We start from the raw sequence: 19008 nt of genomic DNA, 5'->3' as shown, positions 1-19008 counted from the left end.
CCGGCGAGGCCACCTGGGGCGGGCGTGTTGGGACGGTGTCGTAAATGCCGGCGACGTGTTGCTGTAAGCTGTTCTCCCGGGACGACCGCGTCTGTCGGGCCCCTGTCTGCGTCGTCGTCTTCTCCGTCTGAGGATTGACGGTGCCGGGTACGCGGAGCACGTCGCGCCTTCGTCGCGCGCCGACGGACGCAGGCAGGACGGGTGGGACGGGCGCTGCGGGTGCGGACGGGAGGGCGACCGCCGAGCCGGGTTAGATGGCCGGTGTTTGACGTCTTTGAGCCGCGGGGCAGGAGTGGGAGGGCTCTGGGCGGCTGCCGTCCCCCGCCTCGCGGCAATCGAAGGCAGGAAGGACGTGCGTCCCGGGCGAACGACATTGACCGCGCGCGCTCGCGACTTTGAATGGTGAACCGGGTGGGGCGCCATCTCCCGGGCTTCGTCCGCGTCTGGGTGCACGTGTGTGTGGGGCGCGGTCGATGGGCTTTGTGGCGCACGGGTGGGGCGAGGCGAATGTCTAAACGCAAGCGGCGCTGGCGACGGGCGAGGTGGGGGATGCCGGGGTGGGAGAAGAAGGAGAAGAAAGTGAATGTGAGACGGGAGGAAGGGGGCGGAGAAGACTAGTGGTGATGACCCTGCACGGGATGAGGTGTTGGAGAGCGGTGAAGGGCGCAGGCGGGCAGGCAGGCTACAAAGGACGAGTGGACCTACACTGGACTGATAAGTCGACATAATGAAATCAGACGTGCGCACGACCATGTGGCGTGGCAGCGACCAGCGCGGCTGATGCGGTTTCGTCCCGTGGGAGGACGCGGCGGTGGAGATAATCCGCTTTCCCTTGCGACGACCCGCCGGGATCCATGGCAGATTCCGAACGCCTTCTCCCCTACGTTATGCATTTACCTATCAAAGGGAATCCAGGCGCCCCCCCTCCGGGCCCTCGCCCCCCTCAGCCGCCCGCGGGCGTGAGCCTTTTCCCTTTCCCTCCTTCGTCCGTCGGCGCAGCTCGCCCGTGCACATCAGACCCTGACTGCGTTTGCCCATTGCCCGCCCCCAATGCCCTCTCCCTGTACTGTCCACCCTTCGTCGTCCTTGCGCCTGCGAGCGCGAACAACGGCACACAAACGGACCAACGCGCGGGCCAAGGCGGAACCGGCGACCGCGCGGCGGGAACCGGAAGCGCAAAGGACGCCCATGAAAAGGAGGGGAAAAAAGAGAGAAACCAGGAAAATAATGGTAGCCGAGGGATTCTTCCGGACATGCGACTGGGACGGCAGATCCAGATCGATCCTTCCAGCCCGATTCGCCAGGATCCGCAATAACAATCAAGAGAGCAGCCTTTTCTCGACACGCTCCTCCTCCTCCTCTCTCGTTCTTAAACCATGGACGCTCCCCGTCCATACCCCATCCCTCCTCCTCCTCCGTCATACCCCGCCATGGCCGACAGCCTCCACTAGTGAGTCCCCCGCTCCCACCCCTCCCCGCCTCTCGCTCATCCCCCCGCCAGCGCGACTACCCCCACCCACCACTATGTCCCCAACGCCTATTACGCGTCCCAGATGCACTCCGGTGCTGCCCACATGCACGTCGTCGCCCCCAGTGCCGTCCGCCAAGACACCGCTGCCCAGCGCAAGCGGCCCAAGTACACCCGCAGCAAGACAGGTTGCTTGACATGCCGGGGCAAGAAGATCAAGGTTCGTCCCCCTCGTCGATCCATCCGTGACTCCCCCTAACCCTGCCACAGTGTGACGAGACGAAGCCCACCTGTGTCCGCTGCAGTCACGGCCAACGCGAGGTATGTCCCTCTTCTCCCCCTCGCGTCCCTACACTCCGTGTCTGACCTCAGACCCGTCCCCAGTGCACCTGGCCAGAAGGAGTCCCTGCCCGCAAAAAGCCTTCTTCGAGGCGAAGTCCCCCTTCCCCAGTGGACAGCGCTGGCACTCGCCCCTCGACTGCGGGCTCTTCGGGTCTCTCGGACGCCGCGTCGCCCCCGACGCGTGGACCTTCTCCTACACGACGTGCTGCCGAGCCCATAGAGATGGGCCTTCCTCCCATGGTTTCCCGCCGCCAGAGGTACGTCCATTGCCCGTTAGTGTCTCACGCATCTCGCTCACCCACCCCCGCGTCTTCAGCGACCCTAATGTAACGCTTCCTGTAATTATGAACGACAACCGCCGTCCGACGTACGTCTACCCCGCCGCCCCTTCCCAGGATCATACAGTACTTACAACACGCCCCAGGGTGACGCCCATCTCGACTTCCCAAGGATACCCTATGCATTCTAATAATACCCATCATCTCCCTGCTATTCCTGAAATGTCTGCACATTATACCAACCAAGCCCAGTACATCCCCAACTATTCCCCTGCTTCGCATCACTACCCGCATTCGCACTCGCACTCTGCTTTGCCTCGCATCACATCGCACCACGACGTTCACCACTCCTCTCGCAACGCTGGAAGCGCGTCTCCAGACTCCCAATGGCCCTCTCCCCAGCTCATGACACCCGTTGATCCTATCGAGCCATACGTGAGTCACCACTACGTTCATCAGCCCCGAACCCCCCTGAACGACGCGTCCGTTTCCTCGTTCCAGTTCCCGTCGCCTCAGGAGAGAAACCTGGTGGGGTCTTCTTCGCACGCTACGCACCACGTTAGATATCAATGAACGATTGTCTTGTTTTGCTTTCTAAAGATTCGTCATTATTGCGACAACGCGCTGAGCATAATCATGGCCTACCCGTCTGAGAACCCGGTGCTGGCCGCTAACTTCCATTTCCTATTCGACGGCGTGCGCGGCGCGGACTCGGCCGTCGAATCCCTCCGCTCCGCCCTCCTGGTGTCGCCGCGGTCCACCAGTCCTTCCTGCTCTCCCGGAGCGGCGTGTCCAAGGGTGCGGCAGAGGAGGCCCTGCGCGTCGCGGAGTCCTTCCGCGCAAAGTCGAAGACCCTCCTCACGTCTGCATGCGCGACGACCGAGGGGAGCAACAACGACGCGGCGCTGGCCTCCGCGGTCGCCATCGCCCTCATCGACGTGAGTGTGCCATCCGCCTTGCCCTATGTGACGAACGCCAACGACGAGCCTTAGATCTTCTCCGCCGGACGCCATTGGCGCGAGGACATGGACTTCGCGAAGAACCTGGTCAAGTCGCGGGGAGGGCCTGGCCTGCTGCTCGCACGCAGCAAGGGGTTCAAGGACAACTCCGTTACCGGCACGTGTCGCGCGAGGCTGCTCCTGGAGATCCTCGCGGTGTATGAGCTTGGCGGTAACGTGCATTGAGGCCGACTCGTTGACTCGTTGTGCTGATATGTTTTGGTGTAGCGTGCTTCGGGCGGGGGTCGGCGCCGACCCTCCTCAATATCGACTGCTGGTGGTGCGTACCCCTGTTAGTACCGCCACAGAGTTTATTTAGACGCCTGAGGCACGTAGGTTGACGAAAACCAACACGCACGACACGGTGTCCTACATTGACAGAGTGTTCGGGATGTCGAGAGAGTTCATCTTGGTGCTCGCCCAGGTACGCCCGCCACTGCATCCGGCCCCGTCGGACGCTGCGAAAACAATTTTGCTCACTTCCGCTCTGCACCCGTGCTAGGTGGCGACCCTCGTCGCGCGCGTGCTCCACCCTCAAACATCGAGAGTGACGGAGATTATCGACGACCTCGATGCCCCTGTGGACGGACATGCCGCGTGCGTGCGCGAAGCCGAAGCGCTTTACAAAACCCTCAGCAGCTGGGCGACGACCCCGGACCAGATTCAGTCTCGCGTCGACGCGGGCAACTGTGCCTACAGCCATGCCTCGCAGGTGCGTCGCTGCCCCTCTTTGCTCCGTGACATCGACCGCCCACCGTGCGCTCTCGTGCTTCGCGAAATGGAGCAGCGGTGGTGTAGCGCGGCCCGGCGACTGATGACCGCGCGTTTGGGTGCTGCAGATCTGCCTCCTCCGCGACGTGCTCGGCGCGCAGCCGTCGGACGCGGTCGTGCAGACCCACGCCGACACCATCCTGGCGCTCTGCGCGGACTGCGGAAATAAGAAGATGGGCGTCGAGTGAGTCTTCCCATCCTGTTCGCCTGTCCGCCCCCCCGCCCCGTTTCGACTCGGGTCCGCCGCGCTCCGTGTGATGGGAGCGCGGCGTCCGGCCGTCTTCTGCATTCTGTCCCAGTCTTCTAGCCCTAACCTGTCGCCGCCTAACCGCCGCACATCCTCCGTCCCACTTCACAGCCTGACTTGGCCTGTCATCATCGCGGGGTCGCAAACGTTCGGCGCGGACCGCGCTCGGGTGCTCTCTGTGTTCGAGCTGTTCAGGTGCGCGTGCGTGCGCTCCGTCGTCATTAACGTGTTCCTAACCCTCGGTGCCCCGCCACCTCGTCCCGCCCGGGCCGCCTGCACAGGTCACAATGTGAGTCCCGATCTCGGATTTGCGTGCACGAACCGCGGTGCCCTCGAGCGGCGGCTCGCACGCCGCGCTCGGGAGGGCCGCGCCGGTCCCGCGTGGGGTGCAACCAGGGCGTGCTCGTGCGTCGCGCGCGTGTCTGACCCCTTTCGCAGGCTGCTACGAGATCGAGACGTCCGAGTTCATCGTACGCCAGGTGCGGCCTTTGCGTGTCCGCGCGCGCGTACGTACCGCTGACGTGTGCCGTCGTCCACAGGTCTGGCAACGGCTCGACGCGGGCCACCCGCAGGCGGACTTCCGCTCGGTCATGCGCGCGCACGAGCTCGACGTGCTCATCATGTAGTGCGCTCCCCTCGCGCGGGCCCGCTTCCGCTTCTATACCCCCCCTCGCCCTTCATTGATCTCTCGCCCGTGGCTCCCCGGATTGTTTGTGTCGCACTTCCCTCGCTTCTGTCGCGTGCACGGCTCCCCTCTCCCCACCGCCGATTGGCTCCCCCGCTATCTGTGTCTAACCACGCCGGGCGTGCGCCCCCCACAAGCCCGCCCTCGAACCCGTATCGCGCCGCCGCGTGCCCACCTCTATCGCGTCTCCCCGTTCTCTGTCACATCTCCGCTCCCCCTGTCCTGTCCGATGTAGTAAGACCCAATGTACTCCGAACCAAAGCCTAGTCTAGAATAGCAGACGCGCCCCGATGTCGTCCGTCCCTTTAGCCTTGCCCCCGTGCCCGCCTCGCGCCGCGACGTCGCTCCTCTCTCTCCCTCTCGACGGGGCGCGCCTCCCGCATGCGGCGCGGCGGCCTTTTGCCCTGCGGCGCGCAGGAGCGCGCGGGACGTGCTCCGCCCACGCGGCGGCAGCGAGGTGTTCTCCTCCTCTCCTTTGACGCTCCCCTTTTTTACACCGTCGCCGCGACGTGCGACCCAGACGTCCACTCGCGCGCCCGCGCGCAGTCCAGTCTGGCGTGCAAGCGCCGTACCGCGCCGGGCGGAACTTCAAAGCTTCAAGCCTCCACGTTCACCGCGACCCCCGCGCTCGCCCGACGCCAGCACTCCGCGCGCGCCGGGCGCATACACATCGTGCGTGCGTGATTTCCAGCAGCGCGCGCGGGAGAACGGTCGCGCCGCGCGCGGCTCGGAGGCAAATCGACTCGAGGGAAGCGAGTCGAAGCCGCCGGGACGCACGGGAACGGCGCTCGGGAGTCGGGACGCGATCGGCCGCGACCTCGGGACGATGGCCACGCGACTCTGGATCCTTCGAGCCCTCCCTCGGGCGAACGACGACGGGGTTGCGCTGCGGGCACTCAGCGCTCAGCACTCCTCACGCGCGCATGATGGGGTTTCTCCGGTGACGCACGGGCCACGGTTGACGTCGACGCCCGCGGTGTCTCAGACGGCAGACCGGTCTCGAGAAGGCCGGTCGGATTTTTTTTTTTCAAGGTTTGCGTGTGCGCTCTCTGGTTTTTCTCAAGGCGCACGCCGCGCGCAAGGGCCGTCGAGTTCCCACGGCGCCGCGACCCTTGCAAAGCCTGCGGAGCGCGCACCGCGTGGGCAAGTCGACGGTCGACAGAGATCTGCGGTGCGCAGGCCAATTCGCGCGCGCTGCTTACTTACTCACTTGTCGCCGCACCGCGCTTTTTCTCGGCGTCCCGGGAGCGCGCCTGAGCGCCAAGGTTGCGGCGGCGCACTGGCTGTTAGGCTCAAGCTCAAGGTTGCGCGGAACGTGGGGGGGAGAAAAACGAAACGTTGGTTTGTCCGGAGGCAAGCACGACGTCGTCCGGCGCCAACGCCGTAACTGAGCGTCTATATCCATCGCCCCTCACCTCCCTCCATGGTTGCCTGCGACGGCCGAGTCAAAGGAGCGCAACGCGCATCTCGCCACGAGGCCACGCAAGGGGGAGCGAAAGGGCTTTGCACTTGTCTCCCTCGGTCTCCGGACGGACGGCGGGTCTTCTGATCGCCCGCCTGGCCACAGGCGCTCTCAGGGCGCGCGGCGGGATCTGAAGGGTCGCGCGCATATGTTCGCACGACGCAGACCGTATGTGCTGCTCGGTCGTGACTCGTGGCGCGCCGTGCGTGCGGTACGCAGAGCACGGGGGCTGCATAACCTTGCATAACACAACGAAAAATTGGGCCCCGACGAGGCACGTCGATGCCGCGACTAACGCGACCGTCGGCACGGCGTGCGTGTGCGGTCCAGCGTCCGAGCAAACAAGACCTCTGACGAGACAAGACGGCGAGGGGCAGCCATACGCATAAGGACGGAGAGGCTGCCGCCCAGCGGCGAGCGGCCAGAGCGCCGTTGCACGCCAGGCTCTAGCTACTCGCGGTTTGGACCCGCGCAGGGCCGCGCGCGCGGCGGCCGGGTGTGTGGGTGTGTGCGCCGGACGTTCTCGGGAAGTTCTCTTCCTCCTGTGCGGGAGCGAGGCCGCGCGCGCGATCTGCAAGCCGGCTGGCAGTTGCAAAGTTTGAAGCTTCGGGCGCGCCGCCACTCGTACTCAGCGCTCGCACGTCCGCCGACGGTCGCGACACAGACGGCGTCCGGTGCCCAAAAACAAAATAGCCCACGGGGCGCGCCCTCTGCCTTGCGTCTTTTCGGCCTTCCGATTCTTCTGCTCGTCCGGCCCGAGGACGAGGGCGAGGGCGAGGGCGAGCCAGGGCGCGCGCGGGAAGGGTTTATTGCAAGGTTCGCGCGCGGCCGCCACCGTGTGCAGCCTAGCGCGTTCGCCGGTGGGCGTGCCTGTGGCTGCGTGCCTCATGACCGCGGTCGTCGTGGGGGCTCGCGGGCGGGGCTGGCCGCGGTGGTGGGACTGGGAGAGGATAGAAAGCTAGAAGACGTAGCAGAGCAAGCGCGACGTCGGACGTCGGGCGCGTGGCCGTGACGACGGCGTCCGCCGAGCGATGGCGACCCACGTACGAGAGAGCACATAAGGTGGGCGTTCGGGCGATGGTGTTCTGAACCCAGCGCGTGGGACGCGGATAAGACAGGGCTTGTGAAGAGGAGCGGGCGAAGGGGCGATAACGGCGCAGTCTGTCCCAAATATTGATACCTTCAATCGCGCCTCGCAGGACAGAAACGGTGGACGCGCGAGAGTGTCATCAACCCCGCCCTCGCGCGGCCACGACGTCATCGGCCAAGAGGCATCTAGCCGAGCGATTTGGAGGGGCACCGCTCGCGGGTCGGGGACGCGGGATCGCAAGGCCCAGAAGTCGGCGTCCGGACGATGGCGTCGGGTAACTCCCAGCGGGTACGCCCGCCAGGGCTGCTCCCACCCGGCGCGTCCTCGGACGCACTGGCCGGTCGAACTCCCTCTACACGATACGCGGTCTTTCTAGATGCCGCCACCCACAATTCAATGATATTCAGTCGCGATTCCCCGCCGAAGCAGAGCCCTACACGCGCCACTGGGCATTCGCGGTTGTCTCCGAGGCGCAAGGGTCCCTCCTCCTCCGCCGCCGCGCGCGATACGCATTCGCAGTGCCGGCAGCGCGGGCCCCATTGCGTACAAAGTACCGCGCCCATTCAGATCGCCAGGCGTACAGAAGCGAGCCGTGGGTGCGCGACACGCGCCGCGATGTGTGCGTGACTTTTCACGTAACGCGATGCGGACTGGCTGTGGACAGATCGGTACCATGTATGCGCTGTGCCCGCAACCGGGCAAATGCCAGAGGTTTGAACCGCCGTGCGACCGCCGCAGGTTCCCGAGCGTCGTTGGAAGAAGGGCAGGGAAATTTGGGTTTCGTGCGGGACGGTGTGCAGCACACGATGAACGTGCAGTCCGTAAGCCCTGGGAGGGACGTAAAGCGTACGAGATCAGCCTGCGCTCGTCCCAACGACAGCACGGTTTTATCACCTCGCGGTGTGCACGCGCAGAACGCAGAATCTGAGGGCTTCAGTCTCGCGGTCCGACCGAACTCTCCAGCGCGGTGATCGTGCGCGGCGCCATCAATTTCGAGCCCTGCGATCGCCTGTATGATGAGGTCCAGGCTATCGAATCACCAGCGCATGCAAGCAACGCGCCCCACGTCCGTCAGTCACTCTCCACAGATCGCAGAGCATGACCGCACCACAGCATGCAAGGTGGTTTCCACGCCCCGGGAACGTAACCTCCAGAGAGCGGCGCGCAGCCTCACGGCAGCCCCCTGTGAATTCGAACTTGAGCGTTTGAGCGTTGGAAGACACCGTGCACAACGCACCTACCGTTCCAGCTGCAGGCCCCACCGCCTCACCGGAGACCCTTTGGACGCCGAGCACTGCCGCGGCTGCGCGGCCTGCGCGTGCGGGGTGCGCGTGCAAATTCCGTCGCGGGACCAGGCGCCCGATTTCCCTGTGCGAGTTTAGCCGAGTAGAAGAGAGCTGGGTGAGACCAAGGGATGCTAAAACGCACTATGTAGCAGCGCGACGAGCGCGACGTCGCGGGCTCGCCGGCCTTCGCTGCCTGTTCTCGTCGCCACGCAGAGCTGCGCGCAGCCGCCTGCGGCCTGCGACGATGCCGTACGCTTTCCGTGTCGGTGGTGTGTCGCGTCGGATGCGGCGGGGCGCCCCCAGACGGCGATCGCAGGGTGCTTGGGGCTGAGCAGAACGACGACGACGACGATGAGCCGCTGCTCGCCCGATGCGAACGGACGGCGGGAGAACGACGCCCCGCGGCCGGTCACGGGAGCACCCGAGAGCGCGCGCGGCACAACCGTCTCCGCGCGGGGCGGCCTACGGCCGACCGGGTGAACGAGGAGGAGGGGGTGAATCGGGCGACGATGAGCGTGCCGGCGGTCGTCGGTGGCGGCGCCCGGTCATGCGGCGGTAGCGGTGCGTCCGAATGCGGCAGGAGGGGGCGGGGGGCGCGCAGCAGCGTCGATGTTGGACAGACGACGCGTGCGTCTGGAAGGCGGCTGCTTCGTCCAACCGCGATCGAATGCGAGGGCTCGCATCCTGCGCCCGTCCGGCCCGATCATCTCCATGATAATGTGCTCAATCGGCGGGGAGCCTTGGCCAGCGCTCGACGTCGTGCGTGGTGGCGGGGACATGTGAGCGCGCGCGGCGATGGAGCTCGCTGTGTCGTTGAGCGAGGGCGTCATGCTATCTCCTCCAAACGTCTGTTCGTGCGCGACGACGATCGGGTGCGGGGCCTCGGACGCCAATCTGAGGTGGGATCGTGCTGTGTGATCGAGCTTCAAACATCTGCAACTCTGGGGTCAGAATAGATGCGTGGTTGTGGCAGATCGGGATAGGTGATCAGAAGTATATGAGTGGATATGGGACGCCATGTCTGCTGAAATATCAGGTTGAATATTCCTCACAGGTCCCAAAGAACCGGAGGGAGTCACGAGGAAAGAGTTTAGGCCGATATCGTGACGCCACTAGACTCTTTGGACGGATTGCGAGAAGTGTTGCACTCACCTATCACGAGAGTCGCAATCTGAACGGCAGCCATTCAAGGCCATTTGAATATTGAGAGAAGCTTTTGTATCCACATTCTTGCACTCTTGACTGTATGTAGTTCGAGAGAGCCCATAAGACTGTGTATACGAATGCCGACAATATCAATGAATCTACCGATGTCGCCTTGGCGGCGATGAGTGATACCTATATTCAACATGGTGTCGGATTGAACCGAGCCACGGGAAAGTGCGTGGGTCTGCGCGGGTATGCCCAACCAAAACATCAGCATCCAAGCCAAGGCGCGCGAGTTCATCATCCAATCCATGTCATAAGACTGCCGCTATCTTCATGTGAGGGTCTGCAAATAAAGCCTCGTCATGACCGAGCGCTCCCGCGAGGCACTTCTGCGTACAGAGCTCGTCCATCATCCTCGAGGAAAAACTGCATCTTTTACATCCGCACCATGTACCCAGGCCCGTGCGAGCCCAAGTCGAACACAAAGGTGGGCGCTACGTGGGTCATAGGCCAAGTAGATCCGGCTTCACGGAGATGGAGACCCTTGCTCAGCTACCGCACCCATCACTGCCCCCGCGATGCGCAGCGGCAGGGACGACGTGCGTGTGCCAGCCGACCCCGGCGGCAGCGAGCGTGAGTTTGCAGACCGAAAACAAATACGTGCTTACTAGAGCAAACCGACCGGACTAACTCGTCAGCAGGTGGGCTATGCGCGGCACATGGGATGGTAGAATGGAGTTGTAAGGCGCCAGAGCGGGCCATAGGATGTTCGCGCGGCACCGCGGCCACGGAGACTGCGCAATACCATGAGCCCGAGCTTCCAACACAGTTTGAAAGCGAAGACTTACTGTGGCGAGAACCTCGGGTGCTGAATGGTGTAACATTCCTGTCCCCTTGAGGACGTGGGGAGTTCAGTCCAGCTTGTGAGTACCGCCTCCGGACGGTCCGCAGCACCACGCAGTCCAGAGAAACCCAGCCTCGACCTAAACGCGGCTTCGATTGCTCAAGGGTACAGAAAGCATAGCGTTCACGGGCTCCGTTGGCCGAGCTTCTGGCTGATTTGAAGTTGGCGCGGATGTACAGTGACTGTCGCAGCGCGCAGCTAGCTAATGATATGAGTCGGGCTCCCCCAGAGAACATATCTGTATCGCACCTTGACACGCATAGCCACTCGCAGTCCTTCTGATGTTCTGTTAGGGCGATTGGACTGTTAGGGCGATTGGATCCCTTGGCCTTGTGGATCGGATGTCCGGGACGTGAGATATTCTCATTGCGCAGCGAGCATTCCAGGGACTTTGGACCAAACCCCCATTGGTCGAACATACGCCATGTGCCTGGAAATAGCATTTCACCATTGATTCGGAGCGCTATAGGGTGATTCGCCATGCGAGCGCAGGCGAGTCATATAAGCAAAGACGATGAGTAAGAAAAGACGCTGACACGACTGCACCCTCCTCGTCGCTCGATTGCGCGGCTTGAACCCTTAGAATGTGGCTCGCTTAGTTGATAACTGACATGCACGGAAAGAGCTCGCGATGCGAAACGGAAATCCTAGGACTGCACTGTCCGTATGGGACACTCACTTGGACATCCGGTGACAGTCTTATGAGACATAGCACCCTTTGATCAACCGGCCGGCAGGGGCAGATGGCGAGAATGCAGCCCGCGTCGGCTCCGCTGGATAATGACTTGGCTGCACAGTTTTTTGCGGAGGCCGTATCGGAGCCGCTGACGCGCGGCGATGTGATGTGTTGGACAGGGACCGATTTACTATATTCACCGTGAGCCTCGTGACTCTCAATAAGGACGAGTGACCTGACAACGAATGTGAGTGGCTCATCGTGAACGACGCGAGACATGAGTAGACTCAAAAGGGTCAGCGCCCTTCGCCATGCGGCTCCTTCGCCACCGGGAAGAAGCATACCTGTCCGGCTTTGTGCTCTGACTGTTCTTGGAGACGGGAGGACACCTTGATTGGCCGTTACTGCAACCATGGAAGTAAGAAGGAGTTGAAGACGCACGTGCAGTCGCACTTCATGTGGAGCGGCAACATGGAGAGACCCACTCGCCGCTCCAGAAGCGGTGTTCCTGGGACGACGTGGGTGGGCTGACTGCGATCTGAAGTGTCCCGAGTTCCACTCCTTAGCCACACGCACACGGTTCGTGCGCAGCGCGCCGGTGCTCTGAACCCCGCAAAAAGGATCTCGTCAGTCCGGGGTCATGACAGGCGACGTGGTGTCATCCCGCGCTCACCTCGTCCCGGACTTGCAGCCTGGGTCCGTGCCTCGGCTCTTCTCCTCCGGCAGCGTGCCAAGTGCGTAGGACCCGGACACCGTCGGCGCATCCGGAAGAGTGCAGCTTCTGGCCTCAGGCCATCTGTCATACGCCGCGACATATGCCCACACAACCCACATATGTATGCACCGAACGGCCGAAGAAGGAGCACTGGATAGCGCGCGCAGATGCTCGGGCTAGAATTGAGGCGGATCACTTGTCAGCAAAATCATGGCGGTGGGATGAGCATGGGTCGACTCACTGAGCGGTGCGGGCCAAGGCCCGGAGACTCGAGAGGACGCGTCAGTGCGCAGACAAATTTTCGGGCCAGAGCACGGTCCCGGCTCGGAGCCAGGAGCAGTCGACATCGAACATATGGATAATGGGAGTAGGAGGCGTCTCGGGCGGCGAGAAACACCGAGGCCTGGAGGCCAGCACGGAATGAGTCGATATCCGTTTGAGTCTGACGGCGGGAGAGAGCTGGCGCCGCGCACGGCGTGCGCGGCGCCGGGTGCACCGGGGTCGAGACCGGTGCCGGACGCCGGTAGGCGTCAGGCTGGCGCGTCGAGGTTCGAAACGCTGATGCTGCAGGTTTGAATTTGGTCCTAGGCCCCGAGGAACGTCGTGCACGTCAGGTTGCGTGTGGAGAAAAATCTTCAGGAAAACGCTTATGGCAAGCAGTGGGTAACGTAGTAGAGGGAAACTGTGGAAGGAACGTGCGGGGGATCAGCAGCCAAATATGTCAAGCTTGCGTCAAGGCGTCGGTCGTCCAGGAACGTTGCTGTCTGCGCATGCACGCACTGTAGCAGTTGAGTGGCGTAGATGGACAAGGACATCCGACACATCACTTACTCGATGTGGCGACGGTGTGCTGACTCGCGCGCTCGGCCGCAGTACTCGCAACTTCGGAGTAGGCACGGGCACAAATAACAGATCGTCATCATGCGGCTGGTGATGCAGATGACTGTCGACAACGCCAGATATCCGGAACAGGAGTAGTCCACCTTGCGGACCCAATCGGGGGCATGACTCCTCATGCCTCAGCGTCCTGCCGAATTCGAATTCGTTCCATATACACTAGATGTGCGGCGCCGAGCTTCGATGGGACGCATGTCCACAGCCCTTCCGCGTCTGCAGTCTTCTCCATCACTCGTCGCAGAGCTTAGAATGCTGTATGCGGCAGATGTGATACAGCGCTGTCTGGGCGAGCAGAGTATTGGCATGGCAGCGACATGCAAGTGGAGCGCCGGGACACAACAATGACCGGGGACAAGATGGATAGTTGAATTCATAACAGGGTGTCCGTAGACGGAACAACGGGTGTACTCAGCTATAGTGATGCCTTGGCTGGGATGGATACACGGAGAAGGCAAGAAGATTAGCCTCGAAGGTAGACGAGGGCACGGTGTAGTTGGAAAGAGAGCCTGATGGAGACGGCGAAGCTCACGATGATCGCACGAATATCAGCATGCATGTACAAGGAACAGCACAGAATAGCCTGCATTCGTGCTTCTTGCAACGAATCTTGCGTGTGAACTGAACAAGGCGATGACGCGCGACCCGGTGAGAACCGCACAAGCCCCGCAGTAAGGAGTGCGCATGAGAATGCGCAGTGGCGGGACCCTCCGGATGAGCGAGAGACCCGCTCGGGATGTTACACAATGAATGCAGAATGCGATGCTGGAAGGAGAACGACTGTGGATACGCAGTATCGGGATAGCACGGAGCAGTGCTGGTGGGCGGTAGAAGGATCGTGCGACGGGTTCACATGCGTGCGAGAAGAATGACTGGGGGAGACGATGGGAGAGCAGATGACATGGCACGGCCGGAGAAGGCAGGGGACGTGTGCGGGCGATGAAGGGATGCTGGGATTCCATTGTCGGCTGTCTACCCACATCCGGCTCAGTTCCAGCAGCGCGGTGGCACAATGCCCTTCCGAGCGGAAACGCGACGCGGGACGGAGAGGGGTGCTGCGGACGGAGAGGGCAGTTGAGTACTGAGTCACGGGGCGCGGAACTTCGGGTTCGGCGGACAGTGTGCGCGGGGTCGTCGAGGAGGCGGACATACGAGCACCGCCCGGCGGGGGCGAGGGTGCGGAGAGCGAGGGCGCTGCGAGATCCGAGAGGGAGGAGAGGACGAGAGCCGGTGACTCCAGCCGTGTTTGGCCGTGTTTGCGTGTGGCGGAGGGGGCGCCTCGATATAGCGACTGACTCTCGTCTGCAGCTGACTCTCGCTACGCCCATATAACTCCCGCTTGCCCCTCTATCGTCCCCCGACGTCCCAGCTCAATCCGCAAATCTCACTTTTCCGCCTGCCCAACTCGCGACACAAATCTCCCAGCTCGTGCTCATCCAGCCGACGAGCTTCCCTCCGGATCGTCCTTAGTCGCTGACTGGGACATCCGCCACTCTCCCCACTTTTCACAATGCTTCGTATGCGCCTCACCGCTCAAGTATACCCCCTCCCGCTGTATTCCACCGCCGTCCCCTCGTCCGATTCCAACTCTCTCGTCTCAACTTCTCCTTCTGATTCCAGTATCATTATCATCCAGTCCACCTTCGACCTCGCCCATGCTCTCTTCTGAATCATATTAATCTGGTAATACTCCATCGCCACCACTCTGTTCCACAAGATCCCAGTCTCCGCACACTTATCGACAATGAATATCCATGCAGTCACCCACTCGCTGCCCCACCGCGGCCCTGGCGCGACCTCGCGCGCTAGGGCCCGTTGGCAGCCCTATGCTTCCAACATCTCGCATCCCACACACTCGCATTCCACACTTTCCAAGTCACCTGTCCCCACTCCTGTTTACTTGCACACTCCCGCTTCTTCATCTGCCGCCTCCTCTCCGTCCACCGCCCCCCTCCACCCCATCTGCGACATCAAGACATCACTGCCATCGTCGTCCATCCGGGATGTTCAAAAGTCAAAATATGCCGCAAAACTCGTCGGTGAGCACTGTTTGATTTGGCGTTTGTGCCGCGGGCCGGTCCGCGAGCACCTCTGTGTCGTTTCCCGACGCGCCGTGTCGTTCTGGCGCGCGCGCGAGTGCCTCGGCGCGTCGGTCACCTTCGGATGTCATCCATACCTGTTTCTGTCGCGGGCGATAGAACAGATATTCATTGCGACCGTTTCTCCAGATCAAGCCGTAAAAACGCTTTCCGACGTTTGGCAAACCGACGACATTCCGGCCGTTTACCTCGTTGGTAACGGTGATGGGCTCTGTGCGCAGCCCGACCTCAAGGTCGCGTCCTCATCCGCCGCAATCGTTTCGCATAGTCTCGCGCCATTCTTCTCGTCGCGGAACACACAGCTTCCCTCGCCGATATCGCCGTCAACGCGCCGCACGCCCTCTCCAACCGCGAGTGGGTGCGAGTCACACTCGCAGCCGCCCGAAGGTTCCGTCGGCGGGAATCTGCTTCCGATCAAGGGCTTTGTGCACGAGGTCCTCCGTCGCTCCCGAACGTCCACTGGCGTCCTCCAAACCGCGCTTTGCTACCTGGAGGCCGTTCGCGCCAAGATCCCCGAAATCCTCCGCGCCGAGAAGACTGGGACATTTGTCCACCGGGACGAAGACGTCGAGCCTAGGATTGTGCAAGGTGTCATCGATGAGCCCCACATCGTCGGCTCTATCTCCCACGATCCCAGCAACACCATCCAAACCGTTCGCGACGGTGACACCGTGCTCGTTGGCGCCATAGACATCGACGCCCGTGCGTCGTGTCGGCCCTCCCTCTGCGATACTTCTCTGCCCCCGCTTCCCCACCTCCCCTCCCCCTTGTGTTGTCCCCGCCGCGCCTTTTTGGCTTGCCTCATACTCGCTTCCAAGTTCATGCAAGACCGATCGTACTCCAACCGTGCGTGGGCGAAGCTTGCAAGTCTTCCCCCGAGGGAAATCGGGCGCTGCGAACGCGCGCTTGGAGAAGCTCTCGAGTGGCGTCTCTGGGTCGGCAAGCTACCTGCGTCGACGTCGACTGCTCACCCCCTGGCGCGGAGCCAGAGCGCTGCTGATGTGCTGTACACCCCCGCCCCGTCTCCTTCTTGTACCCGGGTCCCGACTGCGCCGTGGACTAGGGATGAGACTGCGGCCGCTGCCGCACGTCTTCCTTTCTCCATTCCCCCTCCGCCCCCTCCGCCCAGCTCTCGGTCGCGCGGCCTGCAGCGCAGCGCGACCGTGCCGCAGTTGGGCGCCGAGCGCAGCGCGGTCGTGGTCGACCCCTTCTTCCCGAAGACGGACAAGTTGGGCGCGTGGTACGATACAAGACCGACACCTGGGACGGGTTTCGACTCCGGGTATTCGATGGACGTGGAGCCCCAGACCGAGGTTTCACCTACGACGCTTTCGACACCGACTCTCACTTACTCGCCTATGTCTTCGGCTTCGTCGTCGTCCGACGGCTCAGAGGAGAGGACCATCCAGATGTCCATGCTCGTCGACATCCCGACGCCCTCTTGCAGTGGCTACAACCCCCCTTGGATTGCGCACGCCATCCCCTATACCCCTGCAGACCCCGCGAATCCTGGCGCCTCGCTCACAGCCCGCCACGCTTACGCTTACGCCGATGCGGACTGTGCGTCAGGTTTCGAAGGATTCGCCGGTCTGACTCTCCCGCAAATCCACCTCTCGGCGATGAAGAAGCCATTCTCGACCCTGCCCTCCTTCTCGGAAGCCTTTCCTGAACAATGTCTCGGCTCCTACGGTTACGGTACGCAGTAAGGTCGTCTCCTGTTTCCCTAGTCCCCTGTGGGGAAAGGGGAAAGAGGAGCTTTGTGTGCTATTTAACAGGTTGCGCCGTCTTCGGACATTAGTTTCTCTCGTCCTTTCGACTACGTCACATTCTTTGTTTCCATAATCTTGTTCCGTTCTTGTTGCATGGTTTAGTGTGGATGCTCTGTTTGGATGGCCATTGTCGTCGGTATGCGAGACTACATGTGAGATCTTTTCCTGCGCTACTGCCACTCTGCCTCATCTCGTCTCGTTTCGTCTCTCCCTCTCTCATCTGTTACGCGTCGTTTCCTCTGTACTCACACCCTTGTACATAGATATATGCCCCTCTTCCTCTATGTCCTTATGCCATACTCACCGCCTCATAGGTGCTACTGCCTCTCGAGGCGGCTTGGTGTACGGAGCGGCACCGCGCTTCTGTGCGGTGGGCCTGCCGTGTGGGGTGATGGAGCTGAGGGATGGAAGGCCGTGCCGGTGGTGGCCTCGGTGGACCGGGATCGCGGAGGCGGACGCTCCAACGGGAGGAACCTCGACGATCGTCGCGCGTGACTCTAGCAGTCGCGCGCACATCGCTCTGTGGATTCTCCTCGCGGACAGACGGCCGTCGACCTCGTTCCTCCCCTGGCGGACCCCGGCCGATCGCTCGTCGCTGTCGTGCACGCGCCCGCGAGCGCGAACGCCCCTTTCCGCGGTCTCGCGGTCGGCGATCACGAACGCGGGTGGGGGCAAGACACGGCGGCGGCGACCTCCCGGATCAACACCCCAGCGTGTATCCGACGACTGCCTGGACGCAATGCTGTCCGTTGAGGCATGAGGGTACTGCCGTGGTTGCGCACGCGCCCGCTCCGCGCGGTATCGGGTTTGCCAAGTTTTCGCGCACCGAGTATCACAAGTGGCACTCGAAGTCGAAGCCGACGTCAGTAGGGCCGTTGTCCCCGCAGACGGACGACGCTTCTGGGCTGCATAAGACACGACCTCGTCCGTTCCACGCTCTTTCGAGCCCCCGACCAGGCCGCGCGCGATGGCGACGAGTGGAATGCAGCGTTTCTCGTAACGTTCGATAAGCACCGTCTCCCTTCTCTCCTATCTGGTCCCCGTTGCGCCGTAAGAGCTGACTGCGATCGTGTCATGGCCTTTCTTTGCCCTTCCCTTTCCTGTTCGTCGCCCCATCCTATCCCCATCGCGCACCCTTAGATCTTTGTATCGAGCGCCGCGCGCCGCGGCGGCGCTGGGGATGGGGATTGAGGTACGCCGCTGTGCGTTCGCCTCCGCGCGCTGACTGCTCCGTTTGTTCGTAACAGCGCGCGGCTTTACTACATCGACGACCATGAAATCAAAGCCCCGCGTCGGAACTGTACTAGCCATCGACGCTCGTATATCACCCCACCAACGCGCGCCCATGCGCACCCAACCGAACCGCATTGCGGCCATTCATAATTCGCGGTGTCCACCTCCATCGCGCACGTCAACCCGAGGCCCGAGGCCCCCGCAGGCTACGCGCCGACCGCAGAGGCCTCTGCTCTGAGGGATACGATACACTTGTCTGCTCGCGCACGTTCCCCCGTCGCTCCCCGTCTATCCGCGCACGGCCCCGCTCTAGCTGCCAGATCGGGGATGGCTTGCTCAGGTCCAGGTTCGCGCTATCGCGTGCACGCTCATGCTCCATACGGACGACGAATCGCCCACGGCGCACCAACTCTGACCGACATCTGAATGGACCGGCATCTCTCTGGGACGAGGTCGACGTCAGGACGGCACCAGGCCGCCCCGCGAGGAGCTCTATCAGAGCCGCAGTGCTATCAGACAGAAGAGCGCGACCCTGAGGTGGGACGGAACGCTAAGTCTTCCCGCTTTCCCTCGGATGCTTCGGCTCTGACAGAACGCTGGGACGGCGGGGGTCAGCTGGGGGCGCACGTTGCCCGTCCGCTGCGCGCGCCGCCCTCGGTGCGTCGCATGCTGTCTCCCGTCCGTCGCGCTGACACAGGAGCGCGATAGGGACCGCCGTGGGCGGGACGGGGATTTCACGGCGGAGCGCGCCTGGCCGGGTCGAGCCCAGGGGCGCTCTCACGTTCGTTCAAACTTCACTCTCTCTGCAACGCTCGTCGCGCCACCTGTCATGGGGACCGGGTCACGGGAATGCGCTGCACAGGACCCGAGGCTCTTGGCACGTGTTCCCGCGTTCTCCGCAGAGACCGAGATGCAGGCCGGGTGGGACCGGAGTATGGATGT

General features: G+C 62.6%; 2 protein-coding genes across 2 annotated transcripts; both read left to right on the top strand.

The window, feature by feature from the left end:
- Positions 1–1553: 1553 nt before the first annotated feature.
- On the top strand, positions 1554–4730 carry BXZ73DRAFT_90176 (fungal-specific transcription factor domain-containing protein; the record flags this gene model as incomplete). Its single annotated transcript, XM_048025540.1, has 14 exons — positions 1554–1688; positions 1739–1789; positions 1853–2082; positions 2235–2523; positions 2590–2616; positions 2689–2832; positions 2853–3026; positions 3081–3258; positions 3315–3366; positions 3423–3510; positions 3589–3798; positions 3926–4041; positions 4216–4330; positions 4644–4730. The coding sequence occupies 14 exons, from the start codon at positions 1554–1556 to the stop codon at positions 4728–4730; spliced, it is 1896 nt and encodes a 631-aa protein (XP_047877565.1).
- A 9979-nt stretch (positions 4731–14709) lies between these two features.
- Positions 14710–16770, top strand: BXZ73DRAFT_90175 (uncharacterized protein; the record flags this gene model as incomplete). The annotated part of the gene is made up of 2 exons (XM_048025539.1): positions 14710–15004; positions 15164–16770. The coding sequence occupies 2 exons, from the start codon at positions 14710–14712 to the stop codon at positions 16768–16770; spliced, it is 1902 nt and encodes a 633-aa protein (XP_047877564.1).
- Positions 16771–19008: the final 2238 nt, after the last annotated feature.

Source organism: Epithele typhae (genome assembly GCF_022376455.1).
Source record: "Epithele typhae strain CBS 203.58 chromosome Unknown BXZ73scaffold_26, whole genome shotgun sequence".
Lineage (NCBI taxonomy): Eukaryota > Fungi > Basidiomycota > Agaricomycetes > Polyporales > Epitheliaceae > Epithele > Epithele typhae.
The sequence above is the reverse complement of the archived record's forward strand: the minus strand, read 5'-3'. Positions and strand labels throughout refer to the sequence as shown.